General features: G+C 34.3%; 1 protein-coding gene across 1 annotated transcript; it reads left to right on the forward strand.

Annotated features, from left to right (window-relative positions):
- The first annotated feature begins 3048 nt into the window (after positions 1 to 3048).
- Positions 3049 to 10898, forward strand: LOC128207505 (nucleic acid dioxygenase ALKBH1-like). Its single transcript, XM_052910456.1, has 6 exons — positions 3049 to 3189; positions 5171 to 5264; positions 6023 to 6179; positions 6699 to 6777; positions 7992 to 8185; positions 9736 to 10898. Exons 1-6 carry the CDS (start codon positions 3049 to 3051, stop codon positions 10298 to 10300), a joined length of 1230 nt encoding a protein of 409 aa, XP_052766416.1. The 3' UTR covers positions 10301 to 10898.
- Positions 10899 to 13199: the final 2301 nt, after the last annotated feature.

Raw genomic sequence — 13199 nt, forward strand, 5'->3', positions numbered from 1 at the left:
ACTTTTTCGACATTTCAATCGGCCTAAAACAGGGCCTAAATAATTCACCGATATTATTTGCGTTGTTCTTAGAAGACCTGGAATTATATTTACAATCCGATATTGGGAGTGGATTGTCACTATATGATTTATGTATTATGATATTGCTATTTGCTGATGATATGGTCATATTTGGTAACTCTCCAGAGGATCTACAAACTAGTTTAAACAAATTATATGAATACTGTCACACTTGGGGTTTACAAGTTAATACTGTCAAAACTAAAGTGGTAGTATTTCGAAAGAGAGGCCCAACAAGACCCAACGAAACTTGGTACTATAATAATGAACCTCTGGAGATAGTCGACGATTTTAATTATTTGGGTGTTGTTTTTAACTATACGGGATCATTTGTTTTAAACAACTAGTATGTAGTGGGTAAAGCACTAAAGGCGATGAACGTATTAACCAGAAATATAAGTAAATACGATGTCCCACCTAAAATAGCGTTACAACTATATGATTCCTTTGTCGGGTCTATTCTTAATTATGCATGTCCGATATGGGGGTTTACGAAGTCCAAGGACCTGGAAAGAATACACCTTAAATATTGTAAATTTCTACTTGGTGTCAAGCAAACAACGTGCACAGCAGCAGTCTATGGCGAATTAGGACGCTATCCATTATATATTACCCGATATTTAAAAATAATTAAGTACTGGTTCAAGGCACAAGATTCCAATAATATATTGCTTACATCCCTTTATCGTAAATCCCTTCAGTCGTGTGAACTTGGACGCAAAAACTGGGCATATAATGTTAAAACATTACTAGAGGGATATGGATTTTATGATGTCTGGTGCAACCCATGGAATTATAATGTTAAAACATTTGTTTCGCTATTTAAACAGCGCCTTACTGATACTTATTTACAGAAGTGGCGCGCGGATATTACTAACAGTACAAAACTTAATACTGTATTTTTACACCTCCATGATAAGTTTGAAATCGCCAGTTATTAAGTTACGTGTGTCAGCCCATTGTTTACGTATTGAAACCGGAAGATATGGGGCAAATAGACTTCAAAGAAACGAGAGAATATGTTTATTGTGTGATGCACAGGACATTGAAGACGAATTTCATTTTGTTTTAAGTTGTAGTCGTTATAACGATCTAAGGATACAGTACATTAAACGATATTTTAGAATTAGACCAAATATGTATAAGTTTATTGAATTACTCAACTGTTCTTGTAAAACAACTATTGTTAATCTTTGTAAATACTTATTATTTGCTAACGATAGACGTAATACAATCATTAATGATATAAATGAGTAACCACCTTTATCACCATTTACATTTCCACTATTTAGCTATTATTTTGTGGAATCAATTACTTTATATTACTATAATTTAGCTTATTGATACATTGTTAACATTCTCCATTTAACAATATGATATCTACAGTTTATTGTTTACTCTATTATCTAAAAGTACCATCTTATACACGTTGATCACATATTATGACATTTGTCTTTTCTTTGTACGAATACTGTAACGAGATGCTTTATGCATAAGTTGAAATAAAATCTGTTCTGTTCTGTTCTGTTAAAATTTATTAATTTAATTTATTCATGAATAATAAAGCACGATTGCTTTTCTGCGCTCCACATTCTTAGGTAACTTATTAACGAAGAACTACTTATTAAACTACACTAAACCTATACAAAGATTCTCTTTTGACCTTGCTTTTAGTATTTCTATTTTTTTGAAGCTTAACCAGTTTGGCTTGCTTTAATTTCTGTTATATGATTTCTTGCTTGACGAGTCTTAGTTCAGAGATAATATTTTCCAGGCTAAAGTTATCACCATATACTATATTGAAGGGATTTGTAGTTAAACAGTTTTCAGCAACTCAGTATTCAAATCTCCTATGCAGGTGACATGTTCAAAAGTTATCAACATTTTGTCAAAATGCATAGATATATAATTTCCAATGTCTGTATATGTTATCGACGGTTTGCGATACAAGCACAGAATACCCCCATTTACGCCTCTGGACGTTGACAGTTCATAGCACAGACACTCAAGTTGGTCCATTTCCAGGGCCCAGTGGTGCTTGAAGCTAAGATCAGCTTGTGTGAAGGTCACCAATCATCCAACAAAGCAGTAGCGACCTCGTCTTTCTACTTTGTATCAGATAATTTGGTTGTTGTTGAAGCTGCCATCCAAGTTGGTTTCAGCCATTGCAAGCAGATATGGTAGAAGCTACATGTAGTGTACCATCAAGAATTTCATGGTATTTGTTCAGAAATATTCAGTAAACCTTCTCTTTCATTTTGGTTTGTCCCTGGTTGTTTGTTTTCATTTCGCCATGCTTTCATTCTGCCATGCTTTTTACTTTAGTTATGCTTTAAAGTGCTTCGAACCCCTAGCCTGTATTGCATCCATGGTATCTATTCCTAACCAGCTTTTATTATACATATCCTTTTGCCTAAACGTTTCCTTTAAATTATGTCTTATGTGCGTGCATGTTTACTTCATATTTGTTAGTTGCAATTTTATGAGAGGTTGGTGCTTATCAGGTCATCTTGAATCTGATTCAAACTGATAATAGATATATGTGTTTTAGTATCCTTTTAAGTAATGCACACTTGTACTACTTTTGCATTCAGTTTTTTTTTACTGAATTAATCTGAAAATCTTTTTAGACTACGGTCAAGATTAGGGTCAGCACCTCAGTTTTTAAATGTTTAAATTGTATATGACATCTGAATTCATGTTTTAATCATGTGCTAATTCATTATTTCATTTAGGTTAGAATTAAATACCTCAATGTGTTTACTTATGCTGTTAAACTCGTTTGTATGTTTTTTTTATGCTTGTTACAATAATTATGTAGTCGGTGAATACTGTAGCTATACATAGGTAATGTTGCTCTGTTATGTCATACCGACTGAAAATAAAATTTGATTTGATTTGCATCATCGTGAGATAACTATCGATCTCTGACGTTTATGAATTTTGAAGTGTCAAACCGGTTTAGTCATTATCAATGGCACAGACAAAATGGCGACCGAACTGTCAAATGCATGTTGCAATTCTGAAATTGACAGATTTAAGGGAGTTTATAAGAAGTACAAACGTAGAGACGTGCCACTGAATGTTCAGAACGTCATTGATTTACATGGGACCAGTTATTCTGACGATGTAAGAACTTTATTTGAAGAACAAAGTAAAAATAAAACTACGAATATTACCCCCAGCTGGGATGTTTATAGTTATTTCTTAACCTGACATTTCGGACCGTCTATTTTTTGGTCATTTCGTACCCTTTAGATAGTCATTTTGTACCGGACCTACATGTATAGTCATTTCGTAACCTAAATTTTATTTATATTTTAAGTTATTTGTTCATTTGAAAAACAATAATGGAGTAAATATAGACTATATGAAAAAAATGAATCTGATACGAGTTTTAAGGCTTCTGATTTCATTAGTCGATTCTTTAATAAATAATTGAGGGCCGAAACATTTTAAAATTGATCAGTCGGGCAGGTTAATAATAATCAAGATGTATGAAGTTCTTTGTGAATTCCTGGTAAGTGTGTCACTAGTCCAAATAATTGTACGTTGACAGATTTTTTTTAGATTTTTGATATGGCAAATCCTTCACGTACAAATTGTTTAGTATCAAAAGTGGGTAGTTGTTCCGATCAGGATTCCGGGTTAAAGCATATAGCGTCTATAAAATATCATAAAAACAAGAAATATTACCAGATAATGTTATTTTATATTAGTTCCTTACACAAAAAATAAATGTCCAAGTTATAATTATGAGTTTGACGGCTTTTCTTCATTTCATTCTGTCAAAACATAACGATATATACATGAAGGGCACCTGCAAGGCTTCAGGGCACAGTTTTAAATCGCTCGGAACATTTCGGCCATGGCCAAGTTGTTACGATTGTATAACGAGGTCTATCTCGAAGCTTTGTCGGAGGAGGCCGGGTGATTACAATTGTATCGAGTTGTTCCCCTTCGCATAATTGTTTTCTGTGTCAGTCAACTTTCGTTTTATTGGAAAGGTAAACAACTTGTTTTAATGCATTAAATGCTTGTTAAGTGCAAAATAGCATTTCACTTACATGGTAAAATATGAATATAACTCTTTATGATCAATTTCAACCATAAAATACTTCACTTTAAACAATTTCAATATTTTTAAAACACCCCCGTTTTTTGCACATTCCCGTTTAGACGTTAGGGATTGGAAGAATCCTGTATAACACGTCTAATATTTTAGACTAGTGGTGTCACTGGTTTAATTTTCTTTGATACTTCGGACATGACAATTTTATTTTTTAAAGTGACAATTATAACAAACAGCTATATCAAATACATTATAATTTATTTCATTTCGTCCGGCTCATTGTTTGTGTCTAATGCACCTGTCAATTGTAACCACGGCCCCCCCAGGTCAAGAGGTATACCGGGTATAGCCGGGGAAATGGGCCGTGTTTTTACCTTTCAGGTGTCCCCGCAGTGCCGGGTGAATGCGGTAGTTTTGTCTTCGTGCAAAATATAGCGGGGAATGGGCTTTTCCTAGAGTCCCTGGGGTGCGGGGCATTTGGCGGGGATTTAACCCGGGATTGGCTGGACCGAAAGTCAAAGTCCCTGCTATTCCCCGGACCTGGGGGGGCCAAGGTTACAATTGACTGGTGCATAAAAGGTTGATTAATATCATTTGGGGTACATAATTATAATGAGATATCATAAGCATTATATATCTTCAGATGTGTTTTTTATCTCATTGTACATGTATGTACCCAAAAATATATTGTTGCATTGGGCACACCTTCACAAAAATAAAAAAGATATGAAATTACCTTAGTTAATATCACGATGCGTACAAAACTGTACCCTGGTACCCAAATGAATATGGAATCATAAGTTTTTAAGCTGATACAATGTAATAAGCATTGTATTTCGTTGACTGCAACACATGTCTGAAACATAAATTTATCGTTAACTTCAATATCACACACTTGAGGATGGTAAAATTAAGTCTAAAGAATTGGACACTTCCCTGATTGTTTTGTTTATTGCAAGTAAAACATTCACATTCTTTAATGATATGCCACCAAATTCTTTAACTGACCAAGATGTCAATTTCCATCTATTGTTTCAGGTTATTAGCTATACACTGCATGAACCCTCTGAAAAATTTCCTGGACTGAAACCTGTTAAGGACTGGAAGGCTTATCAGCTTAAGAATTGTGAAGGTATTGTACTCTGCAGGGTTAATCGCATGTAAACAACTTAAGCTTTTTAAAGGGGGCCGGGCATACTAGCATCTTTTAATTGGTGGAGATAAAGGGGAAACTTAATGCATCACCTTTTAAATTAGTCAATCTAAGCATTATTTGATTAACAAAAATAACTTTTAATGCTAACAACTTAAAACTTTAAGCTTACATTAGAAAGCATGGTTTATTCAAAGAGTATTCCAGTAAATTAATGAAAACACTTGAAAATCACACCAAATAATCATTTTGGCCATCAATTATTCCCCACTATCAATTAGAGATTAAACGTTGATCAAATACTGTTGAAAATTGATCGTTCGGAACTGTTGTCCCATTTAATTGACTGCATAATCTCCGAATTGATTACCCTTACATGATGATATTCTCTAAACTGGTCAATAATCGATTCTGATACTATGCATTTAATTATCTTCAAACTCTGTTTTAGACAATCAATTTGGACAGTACTTGATAATACTTTCATTCCTAATATTTATCATGAGTGTGGTAGAACAGCAATGGAAATTATTTAGTATTAAAAGACCACAGGCTTATCAGTGAATCGTTACTTCTGAATTGAAGAACACCCAGCATTAGATTTTACTTTTTCTTACTCAAACATGTATATTCATTTTTAAGTACACTAGCAAAACATTTATGCAGTTTGTTTATTTCCGAAGAGCTATTTAATATGATTTATGACCGGTTTTCAATCTGTAATTAATATATTGCAGGTTTCATTGTCATAAACAATCCGTTTGAGCCCAAGTATCAACGTTACTGGGTGGAGCGATGTCTGCTGGATTTTCCGATGAAGCCCAATAGAACAAACCTTGATGCTCACATGGAGAGGCCATCGCAGGTGTGGCATTCTTGCGTTGAAACTGATAGGTAAGTTTTGAGATAAAAAAATTGGTAAAGGTTTTGTATTTTGATGAAAAGTTCTAAGAAATAAGCACAACTGTAGTGAACAATTCACTATTATACAGGATACAGTCCAATACTGATATGTAATTCGGGGGATATCTAATATCATTAATGGTTTATTGGTTCTTGGTGATATGGTTAGGACTATTCCAGTAAAACATAACCCCCCGGGGGAAAGCAATTATTTAAATAGTATATGGGTGGGATACTTTTGGCTAATTTAGCCCTCAAAAGAGTCGTTTGCTTCTGTAGGGAGTAGGCATAATTTAACAGTGCCTTCCCCTCAGGGCTTATATGTTTAAATGGAATAGCCCTTAGAGAAAAGGTAAAAACAATCAATTTCTTTTTCGGGTTTGTTGCAGAGGCAGCAGGGATGTTAATCTTCTGTTAAAGATGTTCATTTATTTCATATATAAAACTCCAGTTTAAATCTTCCCAATTTCATGTAAAAAGTATTTTTCAAATCTCTTATTTCTCTGCCAGGCCTAATTTGAGAAAGGATAGTCTGCTGATGAAGCTTCGATGGGCTACACTGGGATACCAGTATGAGTGGAATACTAAGGTGGGTATACACCTACAATGGGTATATACTTAACAACTTTTCAAACTGGCCTGTTTTCAAATTTCAATATAATTGATAATTTATTGATAGAAAACCAAATCAAAATCAATGATGAGGATGGCGTCATACTGTTTCTATAGCATACACCACAATTTTACGGCATATTTCTACCAAATATAATGAGTTATAACCCCTAATGTATATATTAAACTGGATTTTCAATCATTTCATGAATTTTTTTTCTTCTATGATAAATTCTATCTACATTCATGTATACAATATGATGTTACAAAAATCATTTTATCTTACCAAAACAAAGGAATTGTTTAAACAAAACATGGCATTAAGTATCTAAATATTAAATTACCTCCCTTTCAATTGAAAATAGAAAAGTTAACCCTTATCACCAGTGATTGTCAATGAAACTTTCCATACATTATCTATTAAACAAAATATTGTTTTTGTTATTCAAATATATCTTAAACACTTTTGTGTTTAGACACAATGGAATCTAATGGATTTCTCATTGCATTTGCATTGATTGAAATGTGAGTGTGTTAAAATCTCAAAACTTGATATATTAATATGTAATGGTAATGCTCAGTTTGACTTTCGTTTTTTGGGGTTACCATTTTAAAGTTACTATATCTATTTTAATTCAAATGATATTATCATTAAATATCAGCGAAAAGGATGCACAGGAATAACTAATCCTAACAGGAATGATTGCACAAAATTTTAAATGTTTTCGCTATTTTTTAAAATTTAAAGTCACCTATTAACTTTTTGAGTTGATGTTATGTTGTTCAGTGTTTAACTACATAGAGAAAAATAATGGTTACTGCACTCAGAATTGGGAGTTATTGAAATTAAACAAGCGCACTCTGCACTGGCGAATTCAAAGGTATTGGGTGAAAGAACTGTTGTGTACCCTGTTTTGAAGGACAATGTTCAATAACTAGCGTGTGGTGTAAGTGAATAGTGTCATTGGTGTCACTCTTTAATTCCTGTTTATTATTCACAAGTAATTGAACGGGAGTTAATTGTTTTAGTCTTCAAATTTGGTATGCATGTTTTTCAGTCAGCAGATGTCCTATATTGACCCATGGGTCAGTAGGTCGGTGTCATTTTCATTATTAAAAAAATGATGGGCGCTCCTGACAGGTGTAAAATTCGGTTTCCTGAATTTTAGACTTTATAATTTGCTGTTTAAGGAGTATTTTGCCGACAGAGTGCAGTCATTCCCAGATGACCTAAGTCACCTGTGCACCTACATCGCGAAGACCCTGGGCTACTCCAACTACTCGTCAGAAGCAGGCATTGTCAACTACTACAGAATGGAGTCTACCCTTATGGGGCACACCGATGTCTCAGAGCTTGATAAAGCGGCGCCACTCATCTCCTTCAGGTTAACATTTTTGCTTGCCTTCGTTTTTCTGGACAGAAAGAATGTTTGTTTATACTAATTTATCTTAGCTCCATGGTGAAAACAGCTGAGAGCTGATATGAATCACCCACAAGTTTATTTCTTGTCTAGAGACTAAAACTGTGTCCTTTATAAGAGGAAAAGAGAACATTACCCTGGTGGGGATTGAACCCGAGACCTTTCGAGAGGTGGAAACCTATTCCACTAGATCGGTCTCACCTTAAATATAATGTTATAAATATAATATAAAGGTATTGTAATCAAAATTATAGAATGATTTTGAAACAAGTTATTACATTATATTTATCATTCTCTTTGTCACGAATTTTACAAAAGAGTGTGGTCTTGTGTCGTTGGAAACCAACTTGTCAGGATTCTCTCCAAACTCGTATGCTCTGAGGCTGAGAATCGAGAAACCAGTGCACTATTGCTGCACTAACAAGAAACCATTGGAGATGTTTATCGGTGTCATAGCCTTGAAGTTTGCCTGGCCCCAATTTCCCGAAACTTCTTAATCTAAACAGGCTTAAGTAGCTTATTTCAATTAGCCCAAATACATACTTAAATTTAATTTTGATGAATGAAAAATAGTTTATTTAGATTATCATAAAGATAATTCATATCTTAGGCCTAAGAACTCTTTTATATGTAAATATTAGGCTATTAATTTAAAAACAAAAATAGCGAGCTAAGCTTAATCCTGTTAGAAGCGATGTAAGAAGTTTCGAGAAATTGGGGCTAGGTGAATAGTGCAAGATTTGAACGTGCCCATTTAGAACTATAAACTTTAAAAGGTATTACCATGAAACTTAGTATACATATAACAATATACATGTGGCAAGGCTCTCCCACCTATAACTCTAATAGGAGTGAATTTGTTATATCCCATTTAAATGGTAGCTATTTGGTATAGTCCACTTTGCCAGGTAAACAAATTGTAACCTTGACCAGGAGAAAACTCAAACAATCAAGGAAAAAATGCTAAAATTCTATATAGCAAGGCTTGTTAAAAAATTTGATGCCAGTATAAGAATTCAGGGTTGTTCATTTAAAAGTCTAATTTCGATGACTGTTTACTGATTGGTTAATATATAATGTAATATTAATTGTTGTCCAATCAAATTGCTTTAATGTTTAAATCAGCAAAACAATTTATACATTTGGATGCAGCATAAGTTCTGTGTAATTGGATGTTTTGCATTAAAATGGTATTTGATAAATTCTTCGTAGAACATACATAGCAACGAATATTAAATTGAAAAGAATGTTTCTTTGATTTGGTTATGCTCTTCGAAAGTATTGGTTTGTTACAAGTTGCATGCATCCTGTGATTTAATGTATAATTTATGTGTCGTGAATGCTCTGCCTCATTACTCGTCGGAGGTTGTTTATCGGAGCTGGTCGAAGAAATCTATTGGATTATACGACCATGGGCTATAATTTATTTACAAAACAGAATTCCTTTATGGGTAAATTGAATGCTTGAATAACTACCAGTGTCAGTTAATCTTTTTCATTATATTTTTTTCCAGTTTTGGGCAGTCCTGCATTTTCCTCATTGGTGGCCCTACAAAGGAGACTGAGCCTATTCCAGTATTCTTGAATAGTGGGGACATCTGTCTGATGACAGGAAACGCTCGTCTAAGCTATCACGCTGTTCCTAGGATACTGCCTGGCAACAGAGAGCACCTGCATGCCTGTTTCCATGGTGACGGAGGTATTGATGTTACAGACGACCAGAACGTTGCAATTCATGACATTGACACTGAACATGACCTTGATGAAACTGAAAATGACCCTTATAGTGATTCAGTGCATGAAAAACCACCGGTTATAAATGTTATTGATAGTATGAAGATTAATCAAGAAGAAAATACTATATTGACTCCAACACAATCAGGAAACAGGTGCAGTGTAACAGAACTCGGAGATCTGATGAAGACTGTGATAGATGGGACAGACTGGACACCATTTCAGGACTATTTAAATGTCTCGCGAGTAAATCTGAATGTCAGACAGGTGCTAAAACCGGGTTTAGAGCTGGGAAGTTGTCCAGATGTTATAAAACCTTGCGATAGATCTGTTGAAAAGACATAGGATATTTTTGTGTACATTGTAATGCTTTGTTTCTAATATAATATGCAAGTTTTAACTGAATAAAACTATCATATATGATAGCATATATGCATTTTTTTTTCTTTTCTGTCAATATAAATGATAATATAATTATGTTATCCCAGCTACACAAAGTGAAGTGGGGGTTTTCTAGGAATCAAGTGTGCTGCCACATCCTTCATGCAGTTTGTTTGTTTTGTTTTTGTCAGATGCATAACTTTCTTATTCATGGTCGGATTTTAAAATTATTTGGCAGATCTGACCACCAAAGCATGTGAATGTGTCATGAACATGACCTGTGTCCCTATATTCAAGGTCAAGGTCACTGCAAACTACTGATCATAATTGTGCCTGTCCTTCCAAAAACTATTTATTTCAAGATATTAATAAGGCGCATGAGGTGCATAGCATATTTGTTAACACAATGTCTTTTAAAGTATACAATTTTTCTTCCTCGAATTTAAATGCATCTACTCCATTATATTGGTGAATACTACAGCTCAATTCTCAAGCATGCTGATATGTACAGCATTAGGTAGCATTGAAATCTGTATTGTTTATAATAATGGGGACTACATTTGTATTTTTGCTTTAATAGACATTCAGTTCTGAGTCCCCTTTGACTGGTTCTAGAGACTATAGGTGTTTTGTTGTTGTCTGATTGTTACAAACATGTAAATACAACAGGTATGGACATATATTTTCATGTTTGATCTGTAACTTCACTAGCAGTCCACCAAATTTAACCTTGTCACCGTAGTAAGATGTGTTATACATTGGGTACAACACCAGGATCTGTTGGGACAAGGTGAAGTTCACATTGGTTAAACTTGTCACTACAGTCAGAGTGTGCCATACAAGGGCATACATCACTAGAATGATAGGATTTGTAGGGCCAAGATGAAATTTCTCATTGATTAAAAATGTCAGCACAATACAATGTGTTGTTTAATGGCATACAACACCCAGATCTGTAAGGCCAAGTTCACACAAGTTAACCTTGTCACCACAGTAAATGTGTCATACAAGATCATGCAACACCAAGACCTGGAGGGTCAAGGTCACATTGGTTAACCTTATCAACACAGTAAAATTGTCATGCAAGGTCATACAACAGCCAGATCTGTGAAGCCAAGGTATATTACACACAGGTTAAACTTTTCAGCACAGTATAAAATTGTATCATACAAGGGCATACAACAGCAAGATCTAAAGGGTCAAGGTCAAGTTCACATTTGTTAACCTTGTCACCACAGTAAGATGTGTCCTACAAGGTCATACAACACCAATATCTAGAGGGCCAAGGTCAAGTTCACATTGGTTAACCTTGTCACCACAGTAAGATGTGTCCTACAAGGTCAGACAACACAAAGATCTGTAAGTTCACATTGGTAATACATGACGTAAGTTTTTGCTCTTTAACTTCAATAGTGTTAAACCAAATTAAAAAATTGAATATAAGTGTTGCACATAAAATACATTGAAAAATTACAAAATTGAAAATCGGGTCATTCGAAACATCGGTTCCCTCGAGGTTTTCAGGCGTCCTCGAATGATCGCAGTTTTACTGTAGATTCATTTAAATTCAGTAAAGTAACATGTACAGTCAAGACCACAAAAAATGATTTATTATGCCTTATATGATACATGCTACTAATTTCCTGCCAACTCAGTAACTTGAACAGTGCTTTTAATTAAATACATGTACTTGGCACAAATGTTCACGACTGGTTGAGGTGTGTCACATTCAACACCCAGGTCTTGATCCAAGTTCAAGGTCTCAAAATTTGCTTTATTTTCCTGTCAGTGCATAGGCTACAAAAGTTGTGCATGTTCTGAAACTCTGAGCATTTAAAGATATCTTGAAACAAATCGGGAGCAGTGCCATGACTTGTCAGGCGCGTAGCTTGACCCTAACTGGGATTACGCACCATTCAAGGTGGGGGGCATGCCTCCCGATTTTTTTATCTATATGGTCTTAGGTGACTTTTGGCATATTTTTCACAATATCTGAATGAGCCTAAGGCATACTATAATGTGCCGCATAAAAACAAAAATAACCTTAAATCTTTTGCAGCATTTGGAATTTATTTTTTTAACATGGACCGTCACTTCAACAAATACAATATATATATACTATGAGTTACTAGTAAATTTTAAGATTTGTCCGTAATGCAATACGAAACCTGTAAATGAATATGGTCAGCCATATCTTGTCTCCACCGACCACACAGTTGTTCTACAGACTATTATTACATTCTAAAATCATAGAAGCGTACGTGTTGGCATCGTCACGGAGTCCAAAGAGTGTTATGATGATGTTTGTAATACATATACAAAATTATCCATTCTATCGAAATTGAATACATGTTGTTGTTTTCAAATTTCGTAGATGTAGTTTCTGGCAGCATTTAATATTAACTAATGTAAGGATACTTTGAAAATAATACTAATGCAAAGATACATTGAAAATAATAATTTATTAAAAACAGCATGTCACTAGCCTACTGATCTCGAAACAAACTTCTGAAATGAAATTTCATATTGGATTTATTTACCTGCTAGGGAAAATAAATTGCTCCACAGTATCCCATTTACTCGTTAAGAGACACATTCTGCCATTGTCATCGGTGATCTTCTCATGAAAAACATCCTGATATGGTGGATCGTGATTGTTTAAAGGAGACGCCATTTTTTTAAAAAAATTCCCGCAACGTAAACAGAAGGGAGGACACTCTTAGCTTAACGGGTTAATGTATTATATATATGATAAATTACAGAATTTTCCAGTGTATGTATTACCTCACATATTTTAAAAAGGGAATACTATATGCCTAGGGCATCTACAATCAATATATTTATATGCTTCATGTGACAATTT

This window comes from Mya arenaria, chromosome 11 (genome assembly GCF_026914265.1).
Source record: "Mya arenaria isolate MELC-2E11 chromosome 11, ASM2691426v1".
NCBI lineage: Eukaryota > Metazoa > Mollusca > Bivalvia > Myida > Myidae > Mya > Mya arenaria.

Bases quoted from the DNA above. Each gene is read 5' to 3' on its own strand.
- LOC128207505 (XM_052910456.1), top strand. From the start codon at position 3,049: ATGGCGACCGAACTGTCAAATGCATGTTGCAATTCTGAAATTGACAGA. The intron at 3,190-5,170 runs GTAAGAACTTTA...CTATTGTTTCAG, and splicing joins GGACCAGTTATTCTGACGAT to GTTATTAGCTATACACTGCA. The intron at 5,265-6,022 runs GTATTGTACTCT...AATATATTGCAG, and splicing joins TCAGCTTAAGAATTGTGAAG to GTTTCATTGTCATAAACAAT.